A 22500-nucleotide genomic window follows, 5' to 3' on the forward strand; every position below is an offset into this window, starting at 1 on the left:
AGCAGCCTAAGCAGGGAAGCCCAGACTTCCCTCTCCCCAGCCACTTCGTCTAGCTCTTCCCGGGGGATCCCGAGGCGTTCCCAGGCCAGCCGGGAGACATAGTCTTCCCAACGTGTCCTGGGTCTTCCCCGTGGCCTCCTACCGGTTGGACGTGCCCTAAACACCTCCCTAGGGAGGCGTTCGGGTGGCATCCTGACCAGATGCCCGAACCACCTCATCTGGCTCCTCTCGATGTGAAGGAGCAGCGGCTTTACTTTGAGTTCCTCCCGGATGGCAGAGCTTCTCACCCTATCTCTAAGGGACAGACCCAAACTCATTTGGGCCACTTGTACCCGTGATCTTATCCTTTCGGTCATGCCCCAAAGCTCATGACCATAGGTGAGGATGGGAACGTAGATCGACCGGTAAATTGAGAGCTTTGCCTTCCGGCTCAGCTCCTTCTTCACCACAACGGATCGGTACAACGTCCGCATTACTGAAGACGCCGCACCGATCCGCCTGTCGATCTCACCATCCACTCTTCCCTCACTCGTGAACAAGACTCCTAGGTACTTGAACTCCTCCACTTGGGGCAGGGTCTCCTCCCCAACCCGGAGATGGCACTCCACCCTTTTCCGGGCCAGTTTTAATATTAATCAAATATCATCCCGGGACCACATATCATTCATTCGCGTGCTGGATCTGGCCCTCCAGCCTTGACTTTGACTCGGAGGGTCTAAATCAGTGGTTCCCAAAGTGGGCGGTACTGGGGGGGCGGTGAGGAAGAAAGGGGCGGTAGGGGGGCGGCAGTCCGAAGTCGAAGTCAGAAGTTCGAACGTTTGTTTGACGATTTGTACACAACACGTGCAGCAGGACGAGTCAGTGGACGACGCATCAGGATCCGGTTACCACACGCCGCTCTGGCCCAGTCAGATTCGACAGCATGGACTACAAAAGCAAAAGCTCAGGTTTGTAATTTCAAGCTTGTAATGTTCAGAATTTTATCTTATAATAAAAACCGCATTCTGGCGGTCAACATCATCTTGAGTTCAAGTCAACATGAAATTGGGGACTCGCCAGAACGCGCCGTGTTGTGTTGTGTTGAGCTGGTTAGGGTGGTGCATTCACTCATATATATTGTTACGAATGTATATGACTTTGTACCTGTGTGTGCATGTGTGTGTGTGTGTGTGTGTGTGCATATATGCGTGTTCGCGCGTGTGTCATTGTGTGGGTGGCGAGGGTGGCGTGCCTTAGATCACGTCCGCCACCATTTTCTGTGAGTAAATGGAAGAAAATGAATACGTGAGAGGGTAATTTGCTTTTCATACCTTCAATGCTGTCATTTTTGTCTTTAAGTAGGCCTATTTATGAAATGCGATAAAATGCTGTATTTTACATGGTTTTATTTTTTTGTTCCAGAATAAAGTTATATAAATAAATGATAAATGGGTTGTACTTGTATAGCGCTTTTCTACCTTCAAGGTACTCAAAGCGCTTTGACACTACTTCCACATTTACCCATTCACACACACATTCACACACTGATGGAGGGAGCTGCCATGCAAGGCGCCAACCAGCACCCATCAGGAGCAAGGGTGAAGTGTCTTGCTCAGGACACAACGGACGTGACGAGGTTGGTTCTAGGTGGGATTTGAACCAGTGACCCTCGGGTTGCGCACGGCCACTCTCCCACTGCGCCACGCCGTCCCTAATAAGTTAGGGAACACTGTGGAGCCAAGGGGGGCGCCAGCCTGCAAAAGTTTGGGAACCATTGGTCTAAATGTTTCAAACAATCTTCAGTGCGCCGATTCATAATCAAATAGGAATTGCACGTTAAATATCAATGTGCTATTTTTATAAAAGTGAAGCATCATTTGCACACACGACAGACTAATTTATTAAGCTGTAATCATTACAGGTATATAAATTAATAGCACTTAGGACAGCGGTGTCAAACTTCTTTACTTTGAAGACCACATCGCAGTTTTGTAACATTGATTATGGATGAATATAATCGTCTCATGATATTATTACACAGTTGTCTATGGTAGTGGTTCTCAACCTTTTTTCAGTGATGTACCCCCTGTGAACATTTTTTATATTCAAGTACCCCCTAATCAGAGCAAAGCATTTTTGGTTGAAAAAAAGAGATAAAGAAGCAAAATACAGCACTATGTCATCAGTTTCTGATTTATTAAATTGTATAACAGTGCAAAAATATTGCTCATTTGTAGTGGTCTTTATGGAACTATTTGGAAAAAAGGATATAAAAATAACTAAAAACTTGTGGAAAAATTAAATATGGGGATTATAATAGAGATCCATCTGGATTTATGAACTTCATTCTAAACATTTCTTCACAAAAAAAAGAAATCTTTAACATTAATATTTATGGAATATGTCCACAACAAATCTATCAGTCAACACTGAATATTGCATTGTTGCATTTCTTTTCACAGTTTATAACCTTATATTCATATTTTGCGCCCTGCGATGAGGTGGCGACTTGTCCAGGGTGTACCCCGCCTTCCGCCCGATTGTAGCTGAGATAGGCACCAGCGCCCCCCGCGAACCCAAAAGGCAATAAGCGGTAGAAATGGATGGATGGATGAATGGATATTCATATTTTGTTGAGGTATTATTCAATAAATATATTTATTTATAAAGGATTTTTGAGTTTTGAATTGTTGCTATTTTTAGAATATAAAAAAACAATTTCACGTACCCTTTAGCATACCTTCAAGTACCCACATTTGAGAACTACTGGTTTATGGCAGGCATTTGGTATATTTTTGCTTACAAATTGACGGATGATTTGCATATAAATGATAAACAAAGTTGACACAAATACTTAGGATTTTTTTTTTTTTTTTTAGAAAATGTGTTTGGTAACCGCAGGATTAGGTCTCTGCTTTTTGCAGATGATGTGGTCCTGATGGCTTCATCTGACTGGGATCTTCAGCTCTCGCTGGATCGGTTCGCAGCCGAGTGTGAAGCGACCGGAATGAGAATCAGCACCTCCAAGTCCGAGTCCATGGTTCTCGCCCGGAAAAGGATGGAATGCCATCTCCGGGTTGGGGAGGAGACCCTGCCCCAAGTGGAAGAGTTCAAGTACCTAGGAGTCTTGTTCACGAGTGAGAGAAGAGTGGATCGTGAGATCGACAGGCGGATCGGTGCGGCGTCTTCAGTAATGCGGACGTTGTACCGATCCGTTGTGGTGAAGAAGGAGCTGAGCCGGAAGGCAAAGCTCTCAATTTACCGGTCGATCTACGTTCCCATCCTCACCTATGGTCATGAGCTTTGGGTCATGACCGAAAGGATAAGATCACGGGTACAAGCGGCCCATATGAGTTTCCAGGTCTCTCCCTTAGAGATAGGGTGAGAAGCTCTGTCATCCGGGAGGAACTCAAAGTAAAGCCGCTGCTCCTTCACATCGAGAGGAGCCAGATGAGGTGGTTCGGGCATCTGGTCAGGAAGCCACCCGAACGCCTCCCTAGGGAGGTGTTTAGGGCAAGTCCAACCGGTAGGAGGCCACGGGGAAGACCCAGGACACGTTGGGAAGACTATGTCTCCCGGCTGGCCTGGGAACGCCTCGGGATCCCCCGGGAAGAGCTAGACGAAGTGGCTGGGGAGAGGGAAGTCTGGGTTTCCCTGCTTAGGCTGTTGCCCCCGCGACCTGACCTCGGATAAGCGGAAGATGATGGATGGATGGATGGATGGATAGAAAATGTATTCGTCTCCAAAGGGCAATTGGTTTTTCAGTACAACCTGTCCAAAGTAGGTAGACAGAACAAGAAGACTAATGGGTCGCCACAAGAGCAGCAGCCCAAACACCAGCGTGAGCAAAGCGGGTGAAGTGTCTTGCCCAAGGACACAATGGTCGGATGGCTGAAGCTGGATTCAAACCAAGAACTCTCAAGTTGTTCGATGACCGATCGAACCATCTGAGCCACGCTTTTTTGATATCAAAACAATGCTTGGAATAGTTTGTCACATGATCAGATATGTTACATGTTGAGATAACGTTCAAGTTAAGAAGATGTGCAACTGCATCCAGAGTTTCTGTCACAATTGAAAGAGCAAATACATTTAGCGAAAAAGATACCGTGTTTTACTGACACAATATTGTTTGGCTTTTGCAGGCCACATAAAATGGTGCGACGTGCCAGATCTGACCCCCGGGCCAAGAGTTTGACATTTGTGACTTAGGGCATCTGTGCTAGTGTCTGTGGTGATGAAATTTACCATATTGAAGCTTTTGCATTATAGCGTATAGTTGATAAATGCATTCATATTAAAATGCATTAAATTACATAGGCCAGGGGTGTGCTAACTTTTTCCACAGAGGGCCGCACACGGAAAAATTAAACCATAACACAATATATGGATTTTTTTTATCCTTAGGGCTCCTTGGGAGCATAGAGGGTCTCAGTCACTAATATGTTAAAAATAAGTCCAATTATTATTATTATTTTTATTTAATGCTTACAGTACATCTCTATATCAACTTGAGGTTGATATAAAGTAAAACAAATAAGGTTTTATGCCTTTTCTGTCAAAGACAACTTTGTTTTTTATAGTAAAACTGAAATATGCAGTATTTAGATGGATATATAGATAAATAGATGGATAGATGGATAGATGGATAGATGGATAGATGGATAGATGGATAGATGGATAGATGGATAGATAGATAGATAGATAGATGGATAGTACTTTATTGATTCCTTCAGGAGAGTTCCTTTATTTAACAATTAAAGCCCTCAAAGATCAATAATGCAGGACACCATTGATTTAATAATTTAATATTTTTGAGTAATCACAGTGAAAAGTTAAATAAAATCCTACTAAATATATTTGAGATCCGGAAGGTTCCCCACTCATAAAGTGATGCATTTTTATTAGGTTTTTTTTTTTAAACTTTTAACACTTAAATTTCAAGATCAACTTCCGATATATCTGTCGATTATAAGTTTGAACTATTATTTCGTTTGTTTTGGGCTCTTTTGTCAAAACTTTGATGTTTTTATATGGCAACCACACAACATAGGCAATATTTTTTCCACATAAAACATTTTAAAGTGATAATTTTTAAATAATAATTCATTATAACATAGATTTTTTTTGTCCTTTTTTTTTGAGCAATGGAAAAAAAAAAAATACAAAAGGAACAAAAAAACTGCCTGCTTGGCAGCTTTGTGTCAACATTGCCACTTTTTCTCCTTAGATTTCACCTCATTCCACTTTTTTAAATGTTTTTTTATTTATTTTTGCAATACTATCAATTTTGTAATTTTTGCAGAATGTGTGGCGGGCCGGTAAACGATTAGCTGGGGGCCGCAAATGGCCCCTAGGCCGCACTTTGGACATCCCTGACATAGGCTATACGATTATGAAAAAAAAAGGATAAACACATTTAGGATTTAGTCAATTGTGATGTAAATAAATGGTAGAAGTAGAGAGGGCAAACTGCAAGGCCTTTGTGCAAATGTCCTTCTTTAACATAAAAACCAAACACTCATTTTTACAACTATTATCTTTCCAACTAACCACTAGGGTGTTTGTCCAACATTTGTTTCCGATATTGCATAGCTAAATTAAATACGTGATGCCAAGTTGTTTGAATATAATGATGCATACTTTTACACTGCATCATGACCATAAAAATGGCCACTTCATCCACAGGACAAGCAAACATCTCCAACTACAACATCTTAAGAGTAACACAAAGAGCTGACATCAGGCAGTAGCAATAGCCTGCATGTATAAACAGTGGCTAGTAAAATACTCATACACTTTTGAAATGTTCCACATGACAACCAGGAACGTAAACGTAATTTATTTGTAGTTTTATGTGAAAGAACAACACAGACGGGTATAAAATTGTGAAGTCGAAAGACAGTTGGGGTTTCGATTAGAATAAAAAACTGAAACGTGTGACGTGTAGAAGGAATCAGCCTGCTTTGAGTGCAACCAAATACCTTTAGAAGTTGTCTGATGATTGCTGAATGATCAAATATTGACATAATAATTCAATTGAGTAGCAGGTGTGTTTACTATAACCTCAGAAAAGATGCAGCTACTATGTGATGACCTCAGAGAATTATTAACAGAGAAAGAGAGCAAACATCTTAAAGTCTAAGGAGCTTGCAAAACTTGTAAGAGAAAAAATTGTGGAGAATTTTAAAACGAAGTAAGTTAACAATGCAGTTTCCCAAGCTTTGAACATCTCACAGAGCACTGTTTAAATCACCATGTATTAAAGGTGTATAGGACAACGTTAAACCTACACCAAGACACAACCTTTATACTCCAAAGAAGGAAAGAACTGATCAAAGATCCACAGCTTATGTGAAGAACATTTTTAGTTATTCAGAACCATACGACAGGTAAATACCAGCATTTAGTGTAGAACTCAAATAAAACACAAGTGACCAACCTCTAAAGGAGAGTCAGGTTCATCCAGGATGTTCCTTTCACTGTGTATCTTCTGCATGGTTCCTGTAGAACTGGGGTCCATCACCAGCACGTTGTGACTAGCAGCTCTGTCCAACTTCAAGTCACTTTTTCTGGAGTCGCTGGTCCTGCACACCTCGTAATTGTACACGTGTTGGAGAGTCCCTGTCCCCAAAGTGTCTGAGTAACGTGGTGGATAATATGGAATGACAGGGAGGTTGGAGTGGTACAGGACGCGAGACTGTCTCCACCTGTACACTTTGACTGATATGATGAGCAGCAAGCAGGTGATGAAGAGGAAGGAGACCACAGCCAAAGCCAAGACTAAGTAAAAAGTCAGCTTGTCATTGTACTCCTTGTCGTGCATGCTAAAGTCAGTGAACTCTGACAGCACTTCAGGGAAGCTGTCCGCCACCGCCACGTTAACAATGACTGTAGCTGAACGAGAGGGCTGCCCGTTGTCCTCCACTAGAACACTCAGTCTTTGTTTGACGCCATCTTTATCAGTGACTTGGCGGACAGTTCTTATTTCTCCATTGTGTAGGCCCACTTCAAACAGCGCCCTGTCTGTGGCTTTCTGCACTTTATAGGAGAGCCAGGCGTTCTGTCCAGAGTCCACATCCACAGCCACCACTTTAGTCACCAGATAGCCCACATCTGCTGAACGAGGCACCATTTCAGCCAGCACCGAGCCGCCCGTCTGGACCGGGTACAGGACCTGGGGGGCGTTGTCGTTCTGGTCCCGGATCAGGACGCGAACGCTCACGTTGCTGCTGAGAGGAGGGGAGCCTCCATCCTGAGCTCTGACGCGGAAATTAAACTCCTTCAGGTGCTCGTAGTCAAAAGAGCGCACTGCATGGATGACTCCACTATCAGCACTAACAGACACATATGAGGAGACCGCCACTCCGTTAACAGAGGAGTCCTCCAGCATGTAAGAGAGGCGAGCGTTCTGGTTCCAGTCAGCGTCTCTGGCTTTCACGGTGAATATAGAAAGACCTGGAGTGTTGTTTTCTACAATGGAGGCCTCATAGGAGCTCCTCTCAAAGACAGGTGCGTTGTCGTTCACATCTGAGATGTGTAAGGTGAGAGTGACGCTGCTGGAGAGGGAGGGCACTCCCTCATCAGAGCACATCACTGTGATGTTATACTCACTTGACCTCTCTCGGTCTAATTCACTGTCCGTCATTAAACTGTAGAAGTTATTTGACGTCGTTTTAATCGCAAAAGGTATATTTTCACCTATCGCACAGTGGACCTGACCATTAGCATCAGAATCCGGGTCACTGACGCTCATCAAAGCTATGACAGTTTTAAGGCTGGCATCTTCTGGCACAGATCCAGATGATGAAATCATATTGACGACGGGGCTGTTGTCATTCACATCGATGACATCAATAATTATTTTACTAGAATCAGACAACCCCCCTTGATCAATAGCCTCTATGTCCACGTGGTATATTTTCTCTTTTTCATAATCTATTGCGCCATTCAGTGTGACGTCACCCTCGCCGTTAATGTGAAATAACTTGGACGCGGTGTCCATGCTGTTTCCTATCACATACGCCACGTCTCCGTTCGCGCCCTTGTCTGCGTCCGACGCGCTCACTTTAGTGATGAGCGTCCCAACGGGGGAGTTCTCCGTGATGCTCGCTTTGTACGCGGCTTTGCTGAATACCGGCGCGTTGTCGTTTATATCGAGAACATTGACGTGGATTTGCATGGTTCCACTCAGCTGCGGTTCTCCTCCGTCCTCGGCGGTCAAAACCAAAGCCACACGCTCCTGTTTCTCTCTGTCCAGCGGCTTTTGCAGCACCATTTCCACCTTTTTACTGCCATCCGACTGACTGTGCAATTTGAGCGTAAAGCTGTCACTCGGCGTCAGTGTGTACCGCTGAAGACCATTCAGTCCTATATCAGCATCAAACGCTTTCTCCAGCATGAATTTGGATCCCACCACGGCAGATTCGCTGATTTCGAATTGCCTTTCATCTTTCTGGAACAGTGGCGCATTGTCATTGATGTCCGTGATTTCCACAGTGATGGGGAACAATTCGAGCGGGTTTTCAAGCGTGATTTGGAAATGCAGCGCGCAGGGCGTGGTCTGCCTGCACAACATCTCCCTGTCGATTTTTTCCTTTATCAGGAGGACCCCTCGTTCTCTGTTCAGCTCGATGTACTGCGCGCTGTCTCCCGTGTAAATACGCGCTTTGCCCGCCCTCAGCCTCTTGACGTCTAAACCCAAATCTCGGGCTATGTGGCCGATTAAAGACCCTTTTGGCATTTCCTCTGGTATGGAGTAGGTGACCTGCCCTATCACGCAGCTGATGCAGAAGATGGAAATGAACAATACTTGCCGTCTCATTGTCCTGGCTGATTCCACTCCAGCCACGGCCTTTTATTCCCTTTTTGTAACTAAATCCAATGGATGTAAAAATAGGAAAATACAAAAAAAGCAGCGCTACTTCTTTTTAACGTGGGTGTTCAATCCAAAGTAGAAAATATCCGTGCAGAATGCGCTCCTCCTTCGACTGACGCCGTCTTCCCTCAACGTACTGAGTGGATTGTGACAAAGGCAACAAAAAAAAAAATAAAAAAGCAAACTGCAAAAAAAGGGCAACAGCGTCCCCAAGAGTTCACACTGTGTAAGTGCAGGCAAAACAAGATTTGAAAAGGACAAATATCCACACTGACCCATCAAGAGACTTAACACAATACAACTAATTCACAATTATGTATTTAGTATTGTCAATAAAAATCTGCTAAAATGTAATTTGCTAAAATAAAATGTGCAGATTTATTCACACAATGTCGACATTTAGATACAGGATTAAAAAGCAGTAAATAACAAAACTGAAAGCAATAACAACAAAGCCAAAAGCAGAAAGTGAATTCCAACTGTAGACCAGTGATGACAAAGTCACTGTCCATGGTGCTGAACTATATGTCACGTGGACAACAAGCCTGGTCCTCTCTTTCTCACACACACACACACACACACACACACACACACACACACACACACACACACACACACACACACACACACACACACACACACACACACACACACACACACACACACACACACACACACACACACGCCCCGTGATATCAGACCCGTTCATCCATCCATTTCTACCACTTGTCCTTTTTGGGGACACAGAGGGTGGCTGGAGCCTATCTCAGCTGCATTCGGGCAGAAGGCGGGGTACACCCTGGACAAGTCGCCACCTCATCGCAGAGCCAACACAATATTGACAGACAACATTTACACACACATTCACACATGTTATGCACAAATAAGACACCAAAGCCCAGTATGAGAGATGTTCCATGTAAAGATACAACTGTCAAACCCATCCATCCATCCATTTTGTACCGCTTGTCCCTTGTAGGGTCGCAAATATAAAAATGAAAACATTTGCCATGAATTTAAAAATGACAGGGGGACGAATGCAAGAAGACAAAAACAGGTTGGAAGACGGTGTTTTGCTCTCCAGGGTGCTGACACACACACACACACACACACACACACACACACACACACACACACACACACACACACACACACACACACACACACAAGTAAAAAACAGCAAAAGACCAACTCACTGACAATAAAGAAATATTATGACTAATTCATGTCAAAATCTGAAAGATTGCTTATACCAACAATAATGCTACTAGGTCCGATGTTACTAATGATTTCCATACAGCTTTGACCTGTCCAAAAACAACTGATCAATACAAGATGACACTATAACAGGATAGCCAACAAGGAGAGTTTTGGATCACACCAAATATAGGAAGCCATGACAGTATGAGTGGTATAAATAAGTAATATGGCCTTTTTTGAAAGGCAACAAATGGATATATTCACATATTCTGGTGCTGTATATATATATGTATAGTGTTTGAATATGAGTCGTATGTAGATAATCAGAATTCAACTTCATGAATGTCAACTATTTTCATTAAAAAAACAACAGGATGATGCCTGGTCGGATATGTTGTGGTTATCTACAACCACACAATTCTAATTATGACTGGGAAATACAGCATTGCTCAAATAAATGGCGAGTGACCAACCTCTAAAGGAGAGTCAGGTTCATCCAGGATGTTCCTTTCACTGTGTATCTTCTGCATGGTTCCTGTAGAACTGGGGTCCATCACCAGCACGTTGTGACTAGCAGCTCTGTCCAACTTCAAGTCACTTTTTCTGGAGTCGCTGGTCCTGCACACCTCGTAATTGTACACGTGTTGGAGAGTCCCTGTCCCCAAAGTGTCTGAGTAACGTGGTGGATAATATGGAATGACAGGGAGGTTGGAGTGGTACAGGACGCGAGACTGTCTCCACCTGTACACTTTGACTGATATGATGAGCAGCAAGCAGGTGATGAAGAGGAAGGAGACCACAGCCAAAGCCAAGACTAAGTAAAAAGTCAGCTTGTCATTGTACTCCTTGTCGTGCATGCTAAAGTCAGTGAACTCTGACAGCACTTCAGGGAAGCTGTCCGCCACCGCCACGTTAACAATGACTGTAGCTGAACGAGAGGGCTGCCCGTTGTCCTCCACTAGAACACTCAGTCTTTGTTTGACGCCATCTTTATCAGTGACTTGGCGGACAGTTCTTATTTCTCCATTGTGTAGGCCCACTTCAAACAGCGCCCTGTCTGTGGCTTTCTGCACTTTATAGGAGAGCCAGGCGTTCTGTCCAGAGTCCACATCCACAGCCACCACTTTAGTCACCAGATAGCCCACATCTGCTGAACGAGGCACCATTTCAGCCAGCACCGAGCCGCCCGTCTGGACCGGGTACAGGACCTGGGGGGCGTTGTCGTTCTGGTCCTGGATCAGGACGCGGACGCTCACATTGCTGCTGAGAGGAGGAGAACCTCCATCCTGAGCTCTGACGCGGAAATTAAACTCCTTCAGGTGCTCGTAGTCAAAAGAGCGCACTGCATGGATGACTCCACTATCAGCACTAACAGACACATATGAGGAGACCGCCACTCCGTTAACAGAGGAGTCCTCCAGCATGTAAGAGAGGCGAGCGTTCTGGTTCCAGTCGGCGTCTCTGGCTTTCACGGTGAATATAGAAAGACCTGGAGTGTTGTTTTCTACAATGGAGGCCTCATAGGAGCTCCTCTCAAAGACAGGTGCGTTGTCGTTCACATCTGAGATGTGTAAGGTGAGCGTGACGCTGCTGGAGAGGGAGGGCACTCCCTCATCAGAGCACATCACTGTGATGTTATACTGAGATGCTGATTCTCTATCCAAAGCTACTTCTGTCATCAAACTATAAAATCCATTCATATTGTTTTCTATTTTAAATGGAATATCTTCATCAATTTTACACTTAACTTCTCCATTGCTGCCAGAGTCTGGGTCATTAACACTTAACATAGTAACAACAGTATTCTCCGCAGAGTCCTCAGAAATGGAATCTGATTTAGAAAGTATTTTCATTTGAGGACTGTTGTCATTAACATCAATGATATCAATCATAATCTTACTTGAATCAGACAGTCCTCCATTGTCTACAGCTTCAATATTTACTTGTAATAATTTAGCTCGCTCATAATCAATGTCACCTGTTAAAATAACCTCTCCAGTTTCGGTATTTATCTGAAACACTTCAGATAGTCTGAGCGTGTTTCTTGATATTAAATAAGTTATTTTCCCATTAGAGCCACTGTCTTTGTCAGACGCACTAACAGTTATTACACTGGTTCCTTTAGGTGCATTTTCACTAATAGTTGCCTTATATGAAGATTTAGTGAAGACTGGAGCATTATCATTTACATCTAACACATGCACATTAATCTGCATTGTTCCTGACCTGCGTGGTTGTCCTCCATCAAAGGCTGTTAATAACAATGAAATCTGCTCCTGCTGCTCTCTATCTAGATGCTTCTGCAGTATCATCTCCACCTTTTTACTTCCGTCTGCTTGATTTGTTAATTTAAGATGGAAATTATCAGTTGGAGTTAGTGGGTAGCTTTGCAGACCATTTGCACCGATATCAGCGTCGATTGCTTCCTCTAGCACAAATTTAGAGCCGATAATGGCGGACTCGCTGATTTCAAAGCGTTTGCTGCTGAACGCAAAGGTGGGAGAATTGTCATTAATGTCCGTGATTTCAATAGTGATACGAAATAATTCCATGGGATTTTCCAAAATGATCTGCAAATGCAAAGCACAGAGCGTCGTCTCACCACACAGCGTCTCTCTGTCTATCCTCTCCTTCACAAGGAGGAGCCCCCTTTCTTTCTCCAGCTCGATATATTCCGTGCTGTCTCCTGAATGGATCCGAGCTCGCCCTGATTTCAGCCTTTTCAGGTCCAAACCTAAATCCTGAGCCACGTTAGACACCAAAGATCCTTTCTCCAGTTCCTCCGGGATGGAGTAGCTGACTTGGCCGAGCACGGACAAGAAAGAGGTGATCAAGATGAACAAAAGAACTTGACGCGTCATCGTTTTAAAATCCATATTCCACCCAATTTATAGTAAAAAACAAAAGATCTGTATTAATCAAAACAAAAGGATGAGGAGAGACAACAGCAGTCGATGTTCCTGCAGCGAAGACTGTGTGGAAATGACTGCTTTATTGTGTGAAACGTCATTGTGTAAGAGGGAGGGACTGACTGAAGTCCTGTCCAAGACTGCCACACTCTGGCCAATGTCTGCTCTTTCTGCTCGTACATAACAGCCCGGCCTTAAAATACATGCCAAAAATATAATACTTTAATTGAATAATTAATACATCATGCTTTATAAAACTAATACATTTGCAATTAGTAAAATATAAATAGAAAACAGATCTATGCATATGGATTTATATTTATAAAATTTGCCTCGAGAAGATTGAGTTTATGTTTCTTCCATTTGTATCATTATTTTTTAAAGCAAATTAGATATGGTATATATATATATATACATATAATTTATTCACGTTTTTTTCTTTATTTAAAGTCACAAAAATCCAATATATAGAACAAAAGTGACAAACAATAAAAGACAAAAAACACCCTTCCACAAACCACATTAAACCCAGATTCCGATCCAACAAAGGTCTTAACTCATTCTCCTTCTATGCCACATCAATGTGGAATTAACTCCCAACAGGTATAAAAGTAAGTGTATCTCTATCCTCCTTCAAAACTGCTCTAAAACAACACCTCCAGGCAACTTCAACACTTTACTAATACCCTCCTCCATTCACATCTCATCTCCCCAGATTATAAATAACCTAATGTAAATAATCAAATGTACTTCTAATGTATATACTTGTTCTTATGCTATGTGAACTCACTATGTTCTCTGTTGGCTGTACATATCCTACTAAGTAAGACCTACACTGTTTCAATGTCCATTTCTCTGTTGATGCAATTGTTGATGACTGAAGTACTGATATCAACCAAAGCCCCTCATCCCACCCCCCGGATTGTAAATAATGTAAATAATTCAATATGATGATTAACTTGTGTGATGACTGTTCTATGCTGATTGTATATATTTGTACCATGAATTGATTAACGTGGACCCCGACTAAAACAAGTTGAAAAACTTATTGGGGTGTTACCATTTAGTGGTCAATTGTACGGAATATGTACTGTACTGTGCAATCTACTAATAAAAGTATCAATCAATCAATCAAATTGTGTCAAATGGGCCTATAAAATTTTTTTGTCATAGTAAAAAAAACAAAAAAAACAAATTGGTGTCAATAATTAATGTTATGCACGAAAGTTAAATGTATTAAAACGAAATAAAAGCATTTCTTTACAAAACGAAAAATGATAGTGTTATGTCATTGTTATTATTTAATGGCAGTATTTTAATAGCATTTATACTGGCATTTTATACATTATGATACAAATATTATCTACTAAACATTTTGTACTTTGATAACAACATATTTTGTTATAAATTGTTTACTTATTATTAATGTTATTTTTATCAATGTTTATATATATACACACATATATACATTTATATTTATATATATAGATGTTTACATATATATATATATATATGTAAAGATGATATTATTATTATGATATTGGTAATGTTAATAATTCAATAATATTTAAGACTGCTGGTCTATGGCCTTTAAAGTAAGTTTAAGTTTAGTAAGCCAGAGAAAGCTATTGCTGGTAAAGCAGATTCTATGGGACACAAGAATCCTTAGATACACAACTTTGAGTGAGGCCTTATTAGGGTACAGAAACCAAAACAAAGCACATCCACAAGCACAAGAACTCGCACATAAAGAGAGTGAAAGCTTGACGAAAGAGAAATACTTTTAGTGACCAACCTCTAAAGGAGAGTCAGGTTCATCCAGGATGTTCCTTTCACTGTGTATCTTCTGCATGGTTCCTGTAGAACTGGGGTCCATCACCAGCACGTTGTGACTAGCAGCTCTGTCCAACTTCAAGTCACTTTTTCTGGAGTCGCTGGTCCTGCACACCTCGTAATTGTACACGTGTTGGAGAGTCCCTGTCCCCAAAGTGTCTGAGTAACGTGGTGGATAATATGGAATGACAGGGAGGTTGGAGTGGTACAGGACGCGAGACTGTCTCCACCTGTACACTTTGACTGATATGATGAGCAGCAAGCAGGTGATGAAGAGGAAGGAGACCACAGCCAAAGCCAAGACTAAGTAAAAAGTCAGCTTGTCATTGTACTCCTTGTCGTGCATGCTAAAGTCAGTGAACTCTGACAGCACTTCAGGGAAGCTGTCCGCCACCGCCACGTTAACAATGACTGTAGCTGAACGAGAGGGCTGCCCGTTGTCCTCCACTAGAACACTCAGTCTTTGTTTGACGCCATCTTTATCAGTGACTTGGCGGACAGTTCTTATTTCTCCATTGTGTAGGCCCACTTCAAACAGCGCCCTGTCTGTGGCTTTCTGCACTTTATAGGAGAGCCAGGCGTTCTGTCCAGAGTCCACATCCACAGCCACCACTTTAGTCACCAGATAGCCCACATCTGCTGAACGAGGCACCATTTCAGCCAGCACCGAGCCGCCCGTCTGGACCGGGTACAGGACCTGGGGGGCGTTGTCGTTCTGGTCCTGGATCAGGACGCGGACGCTCACGTTGCTGCTGAGAGGAGGAGAACCTCCATCCTGAGCTCTGATGTGGAAATTAAACTCCTTCAGGTGCTCGTAGTCAAAAGAGCGCACTGCATGGATGACTCCACTATCAGCACTAACAGACACATATGAGGAGACCGCCACTCCGTTAACAGAGGAGTCCTCCAGCATGTAAGAGAGGCGAGCGTTCTGGTTCCAGTCAGCGTCTCTGGCTTTCACGGTGAATATAGAAAGACCTGGAGTGTTGTTTTCTACAATGGAGGCCTCATAGGAGCTCCTCTCAAAGACAGGTGCGTTGTCGTTCACATCTGAGATGTGTAAGGTGAGCGTGACGCTGCTGGAGAGGGAGGGCACTCCCTCATCAGAGCACATCACTGTGATGTTATACTGAGATGCTGATTCTCTATCCAAAGCTACTTCTGTCATCAAACTATAAAATCCATTCATATTGTTTTCTATTTTAAATGGAATATCTTCATTCATTTTACACCTAACCTCTCCATTGCTGCCAGAGTCTGGGTCATTAACACTTAACATAGTAACAACAGTATTCTCCGCAGAGTCCTCAGAAATGGAATCTGATTTAGAAAGTATTTTCATTTGAGGACTGTTGTCATTAACATCAATGATATCAATCATAATCTTACTTGAATCAGACAGTCCTCCATTGTCTACAGCTTCAATATCTATTTCTAACATCTTTGCTCTCTCATAATCAATGTCACCTGTTAAAATAACCTCTCCAGTTTCGGTATTTATCTGAAACACTTCAGATAGTCGGAACGTGTTTCTTGATATTAAATAAGATATTTTCCCATTAGAGCCACTGTCTTTGTCAGACGCACTAACAGTTATCACACTGGTTCCTTTAGGTGCATTTTCACTAATAATTGCCTTATATGAAGATTTAGTGAACACTGGAGCATTATCATTTACATCTAACACATAAACATTAATCTGCATTGTTCCTGACCTGCGTGGTTGTCCTCCATCAAAGGCTGTTAATAACAATGAAATCTGCTCCTGCTGCTCTCTATCTAAATGCTTCTGCAGTATCATCTCCACTTTCTTACGCCCATCTGCTTGATTTGCTATTTTAAGATGAAAATTATCAGTTGGAGTCAGTGAGTAGCTTTGCAGACCATTTGCACCGATATCAGCGTCGATTGCTTTTTCCAGCACAAATTTAGAGCCGATAATGGCGGACTCGCTGATTTCAAAGCGTTTGCTGCTGGACGCAAACGTGGGGGTATTGTCATTAATGTCCGTGATTTCAATAGTGATACGAAATAATTCCATGGGATTTTCCAAAATGATCTGCAAATGCAAAGCACAGAGCGTCGTCTCACCACACAGCGTCTCTCTGTCTATCCTCTCCTTCACAAGGAGGAGCCCCCTTTCTTTCTCCAGCTCGATATATTCCGTGCTGTCTCCTGAATGGATCCGAGCTCGCCCTGATTTTAGTCTTTTCAGGTCCAAACCTAAATCCTGTGCCACGTTAGACACCAAAGATCCCTTCTCCAGTTCCTCCGGGATGGAGTAGCTGACTTGGCCGAGCACCGACAAGAAAGAGGTGATCAAGATGAACAAAAGAACTTGACGTGTCATCGTTTTAAAATCCAGATTTTATCCAGTTTAGAGTTTAAAAACGAAAAAATCCGTTTTATCCCCACAAAAGGATGAGGAGAGACAACAGCAGTCGACGTTCCTGCAGCGAAGACTGTGTGGAAATGACTGCTTTATTGTGTGAAACGTCATTGTGTAAGAGGGAGGGACTGACTGAAGTCCTGTCCAAGACTGCCACACTCTGGCCAATGTCTGCTCTTTCTGCTCGTACTAACAAGGCCTCAAACAATATTCTGAAAATACATTAAATTAATTGTGTATAAAAAATAATAACGTATATATTTTCTTTAAAACATCTACACAAATTATATATCTCTGGGAAAATGGTTTATGTATAGTTATTGGTTAATATATACACATCTCCTTAGAGAACATTTAATTAAACTACAGATAGGCCTATATGTCTTTTTTTTTAAGCAAGGTACGTATTTATTTACACATGCATGTTTTATTTAGGATTATATTTAAAGCCAAGATTAATACAACCTGAATGAATAACACTGCATAGACAATCCAGGAAAAAACAAACAAAAAACAAAACAAAACATATACAGATGAGTAAAATAAAATGTTCTAATAGCTGAACGAATTATCTTGATTTCAATATTTACATTTTTCTTTTCCGAATGTAAAATGTTAAAAGAAAAAATGAACACATTTTTATTAAGAAGTCTTGTTGTTATGATAATGTTGTTTTATTATTAATTTTATGAGTAGCAGTAGCAGTGTTCTATATGTTTAGAGTTGCTTTTATAAAGTATGATCAAATACTTATTTTTTGTATCTAGGTCATTTATCTGCTCCTCTGCAACTTTGAATAACTTTTTTTAAGACGTAATGATAATAATAAATCGTAATAATAATTATTATCATCATAATTAATATATATGTACAATTATATCAATAATAATACAAATCATCCAACTGAAAGTATTATTATTATTACTATTACATTTTCAGTATATGATATAAAATAATACAGTATTTATATTTATTGGGACGGCGTGGCGCAGTGGAAGAGTGGCCGTGCGCAACCCGAGCGTCCTGGGCTCAATTCCCACCTAGTACCAACCTCGTCACGTCCGTTGTGTCCTGAGCAAGACACTTCACCCTTGCTCCTGATGGGTGCTGCTTGGCGCCTTGCATGGCAGCTCCCTCCATCAGTGTGTGAATGTGTGTGTGAATGTGGAAGTAGTGTCAAAGCGCTTTGAGTACCTTGAAGGTAGAAAAGCGCTATACAAGTACAACCCATTTATCATTTATATGACTACAACATGAATAATTATAATTAGGATTATTATTATCATTATCATTATTATTATAAGTAATGTTTTGAGTAGTTTGTGCCCCTAAAATTATGATATGTTTAGGTTTAGTGAATAAAGACTGCTGGTACAACTCTTTTTAAAAGATTACATTACATGTACAAAAAAGAAAGTTACTTTTGGAGTCATTAACACTTTCTAAATCAGGGGTGCCCATTACGTCGATCTCGGAGGGTGTGTCAGTCGATCTCAAGCCAGGCATTAAAAAATAGACATAAAAATGAGCAATCATCAATCATACCAAGACTTCACTTTCGTCAGTTGTTTGACATTCTCGGCACCCGAGGATCTTGTGAGATGACGCTGGCTGCTGCGAGCTCATATTTAAGAAAAAAAATCACTAACAGGGCGGACGCAGAGAAACACATTTTATTTCTAGAGACTCCGTACCTACTGTCAAAACTCTAAAGACCGACTGCACACTTCCGGTCTTCACCATAAAAGACCTGTTTCATCCTGCCTGTGCTAACAAAATAAGAGTCTCAGAAAGCTAGCGTGCACAAGCTAGCAAGCTACGGAGTTTGATGCCAATGTATTTCTCCCCCGCCCTCAGCGACCGCTTTCTCACTTGCTTGCCCACCCGCACACTCACTGACGTCACTCACCTGCTGCCAGACATTAAAGGGCCACACACATATGCTACTCTCATAACAAAGTGTTTAAAAAGGAGTATGCAAGTTGGACAAATGAGATGCCAAATCCAACCACTTTCATGTGGTATTGGACAGAAAGGAGGACTTTTTTTTTTCCTCCATTTGAAAATGCGGACGTTATCAGCACCACTGTCTAATTCCAATCAATGCAAGTCATCAGAATCAGGTAATACACCAACTTATATTCTTGTCATCATGAAAGAAAGGAATCTATGTGTGTTAAACATGCTTGTATTATCATTAAACACCATTAACTTGTTAACAAAAATGTCTCTTTCATAAATAAATAAATATAAATTATAAATAGGAATGAGGTAGATCTCCTCGACTTGGTCAATTGAAAAGTAGCTCGCCTGCAGAAAAAGTGTGAGCGCTCCTGTTCTAAATAAATGACTTTTTTGTTGTTGGCCAGTCATGTTTTGCTAAGAACTGCATCAACTCTCTATGAAAGCATCTATGATAATTACACCTGACAATAGTTTGCTTTTGGAACTACAAATTATTCCATATCTGGTGTAGGCACATAGGAACAAACCAAACGGAATTAGACTAAACATACAAATATCGATTGACTGATTGAAACTTTTATTGATAGCTTGCATAGTTCAGTACATATTCCGTACAATTGACCACTAAATAGTAACACCCGAGTACGTTTTCCACTTGTTTAAGTCTGGGTCCATGATAATCAATTCCTGGTAATTCATGGTATCAACAAGAACAGTCTTAACAACCACTTTTTTTTTTATAAGCAACATGACACCAGTAATGAAAATTAAAAGGGGCTGTTTGCAACTTTCTCAAAGTTACCTTTTTTGCAATACCACAAAATATACAAGAACACAATCGTTTGTTACCATTCGTGGTTTAAAAGATCGTATATGTATTATTTCAATGTGTATACATTTCACGATTACTAATCATATTGCATACAAATGATAAGTCCACCAAAGAGTGATGTCAATGGCTGTCAGTCACAGCTGTCTCATACACAAAAGAAGTCTAAGCAGCGACAAACAATTTTCAGTCATGGCTGACAACTTCACCAAAATTGTGTTTCTTCACACAGAAGGCAGAAAACAACAGTTCAAGAGAAAGTAAAGCCACCAACAAATGATGAGACGCATCAAGAAGGAAGATAATAATACGGAGATACTTTTGAGTAGTGGTGAGACGTTGGTATATAACATGATTTCAATACCATGCTACGATTGCTACCTTCCTGTAGAACCAGTGAATAAAACACACATTTCCAAACACTGCTTTAGTAACAAACACGTGTATTGGATCTGGTCTAAACAATCCTGTTATTGATTTCACAAACAAATGAATCTTCTTTGTCGATGTTGTCAAACACATTCAATTATAACTAACGTTAGTAGCTTGATTTTTGCAAATTAGCCAACTAGTTTTACCCTCATCTGCAGCTTGTTAAAACGGTGAAACCATATGCATGCTCTCCATTTTGTTGTGTGCCAGGTGGCGTATGTTATAAAGTGTTTGAAACACGTGTTGCCTTGCCTGCTTAGAGCACACACACTAGTGCAATCACACATTGCATCCATGTTTTATGTTTGCTTTGAATGTATATTTATGTTTTATTTAACTACCTAGTTGGGAAAGATCCCTTGGAATAGCTATAGCGTTGCATAGTATAGCGAACTCTGGCTAGTAACAAATAGTTTTAGCTGACAGTGTATGTTTCATATGTTTGACTTCTGGTTACACCAATATTGTACTTTTACTGCTGCTTATTCTCTTTACTTTTTCCTGCGTTTGTGTATTTACGCGGGGTCATACTTGCCAACCTTGAGACCTCCGATTTCGGGAGGTGGGGAGCAGGGTTAAGAGGGGAGGAGTATATTTACAGCTAGAATTTTTTCAGTGAATTCTACCTATATATATATATATATATAAATAAAATAAATACTTGAATTTCAGTGTTCATTTATTTACACATAAACACACATAACACTCATCTACTCATTGTTGAGATAAGGGTTGAATTGTCTATCCTTGCTCTATTCTCTGTCACTATTTTTCTAACCATGCTGAACACCCTCTCTGATGATGTTTTGCTGTGTGGCACGCACAAAAGTGCATTCATCAAATGCACTACAGTCTGGAATCTACCATCTTCATCTCCTTGTTGTGTGCACAGTTATGCACTGCACTCTCTAAAAGCCGTTGATGTTATTGTCACATATGCATGTACAGTAGATGACAGTATTGCCCTGTTTAGGAGTGTCACAACATTGCTGTTTATGGCAGACGAACTGCTTTACAGTAGACAAAAACGTGACTGCTGTTGTTGTGTGTTGTTACCGCGCTGGGAGGACTTTAATGAAACTGCCTAACAATAAACCCACATAAGAAACCAAGAACTCGCCCTCGATCGTTCTACATTTATAACGTCATTGGGCAGACACGCTGTTTATATTGTGGGAAAGCGGATGTGAAAACTGGCAGTCCTCAATCAGGTCCGCATGGAGCTGGAGGACATGCCCTCCACTTGAAATTCGGGAGATTTTCGGGAGAAAATGTGTCCCGGGAGGTTTTCGGAAGGGGCTCTGAATTTCCGGAGTCTCCTGGATAATCCGGGAGGGTTGGAAAGTATGCTCGGGGTACAGTTTGCAGGCCCGAACCGAGAAGGGCAGGTTATAATGTTTACTGCTGCTTATTCTCTTGACTTTTTCCTGCGTTTGTGTATTTACGTGGGGTAGAGTTTGCAGGCCCAGACCGAGAAGGGCAGGTTATAATGTTTACAACGCTTTTAAAAGTTAGTGCCCTCCAGGCAACCGTTAAAAGGTTTCAAACAGTGACAAGAACCATAAAATAATGACAGAAACAACTAATAAGTAAAAAACTCATGAAGCACCAACAAATCTATGGGTATCACATGAAGGGCTACTGAGAAAGAAAAATGGAAAATGCCCTCCTGGATACGTTCTGGTCATCTACAGCCATGCATCATATGTATAACATTCAAATAGAAATATCTATTCTTTAGTTATTGTAAAACAGAAATGACCAACCTCTAGAGGAGAGTCAGGTTCATCCATGATGTTCCTTTCACTGTGTATCTTCTGCATGGTTCCTGTAGAACTGGGGTCCATCACCAGCACGTTGTGACTAGCAGCTCTGTCCAACTTCAAGTCACTTTTTCTGGAGTCGCTGGTCCTGCACACCTCGTAATTGTACACGTGTTGGAGAGTCCCTGTCCCCAAAGTGTCTGAGTAACGTGGTGGATAATATGGAATGACAGGGAGGTTGGAGTGGTACAGGACGCGAGACTGTCTCCACCTGTACACTTTGACTGATATGATGAGCAGCAAGCAGGTGATGAAGAGGAAGG

The 22500-nt window shown here is 41.5% G+C and overlaps 5 protein-coding genes across 12 annotated transcripts in view; all 5 read right to left on the minus strand.

The window, feature by feature from the left end:
* LOC133552572 (protocadherin gamma-A11-like) overlaps positions 1-22500 on the minus strand; it is a 255083-nt gene that overhangs the window by 155204 nt on the left and 77379 nt on the right. The window lies entirely within an intron of this gene.
* Positions 4399-9930, minus strand: LOC133552560 (protocadherin beta-16-like). Its single transcript, XM_061899806.1, has one exon. It carries the CDS (start codon positions 8801-8803, stop codon positions 6398-6400), a length of 2406 nt encoding a protein of 801 aa, XP_061755790.1. The 5' UTR covers positions 8804-9930; the 3' UTR covers positions 4399-6397.
* LOC133552559 (protocadherin beta-16-like) lies at positions 10085-13045 on the minus strand. Its single transcript, XM_061899805.1, has one exon. The coding sequence runs from the start codon at positions 12931-12933 to the stop codon at positions 10507-10509; it is 2427 nt and encodes an 808-aa protein (XP_061755789.1). The 5' UTR covers positions 12934-13045; the 3' UTR covers positions 10085-10506.
* Positions 14554-17434, minus strand: LOC133552561 (protocadherin beta-16-like). The gene has a single exon (XM_061899808.1). It carries the CDS (start codon positions 17147-17149, stop codon positions 14750-14752), a length of 2400 nt encoding a protein of 799 aa, XP_061755792.1. The 5' UTR covers positions 17150-17434; the 3' UTR covers positions 14554-14749.
* LOC133552562 (protocadherin beta-16-like) overlaps positions 21647-22500 on the minus strand; it is a 3317-nt gene continuing 2463 nt past the window's right edge. The window contains exon 1 of the mRNA XM_061899809.1: positions 21647-22500. This exon is cut by the window's right edge and continues 2463 nt beyond it. Within this exon, the coding sequence (XP_061755793.1) occupies positions 22145-22500 (356 nt within the window). The 3' untranslated portion in view covers positions 21647-22144.

This window comes from Nerophis ophidion, linkage group LG05 (genome assembly GCF_033978795.1).
Source record: "Nerophis ophidion isolate RoL-2023_Sa linkage group LG05, RoL_Noph_v1.0, whole genome shotgun sequence".
Classification (NCBI taxonomy): domain Eukaryota; kingdom Metazoa; phylum Chordata; class Actinopteri; order Syngnathiformes; family Syngnathidae; genus Nerophis; species Nerophis ophidion.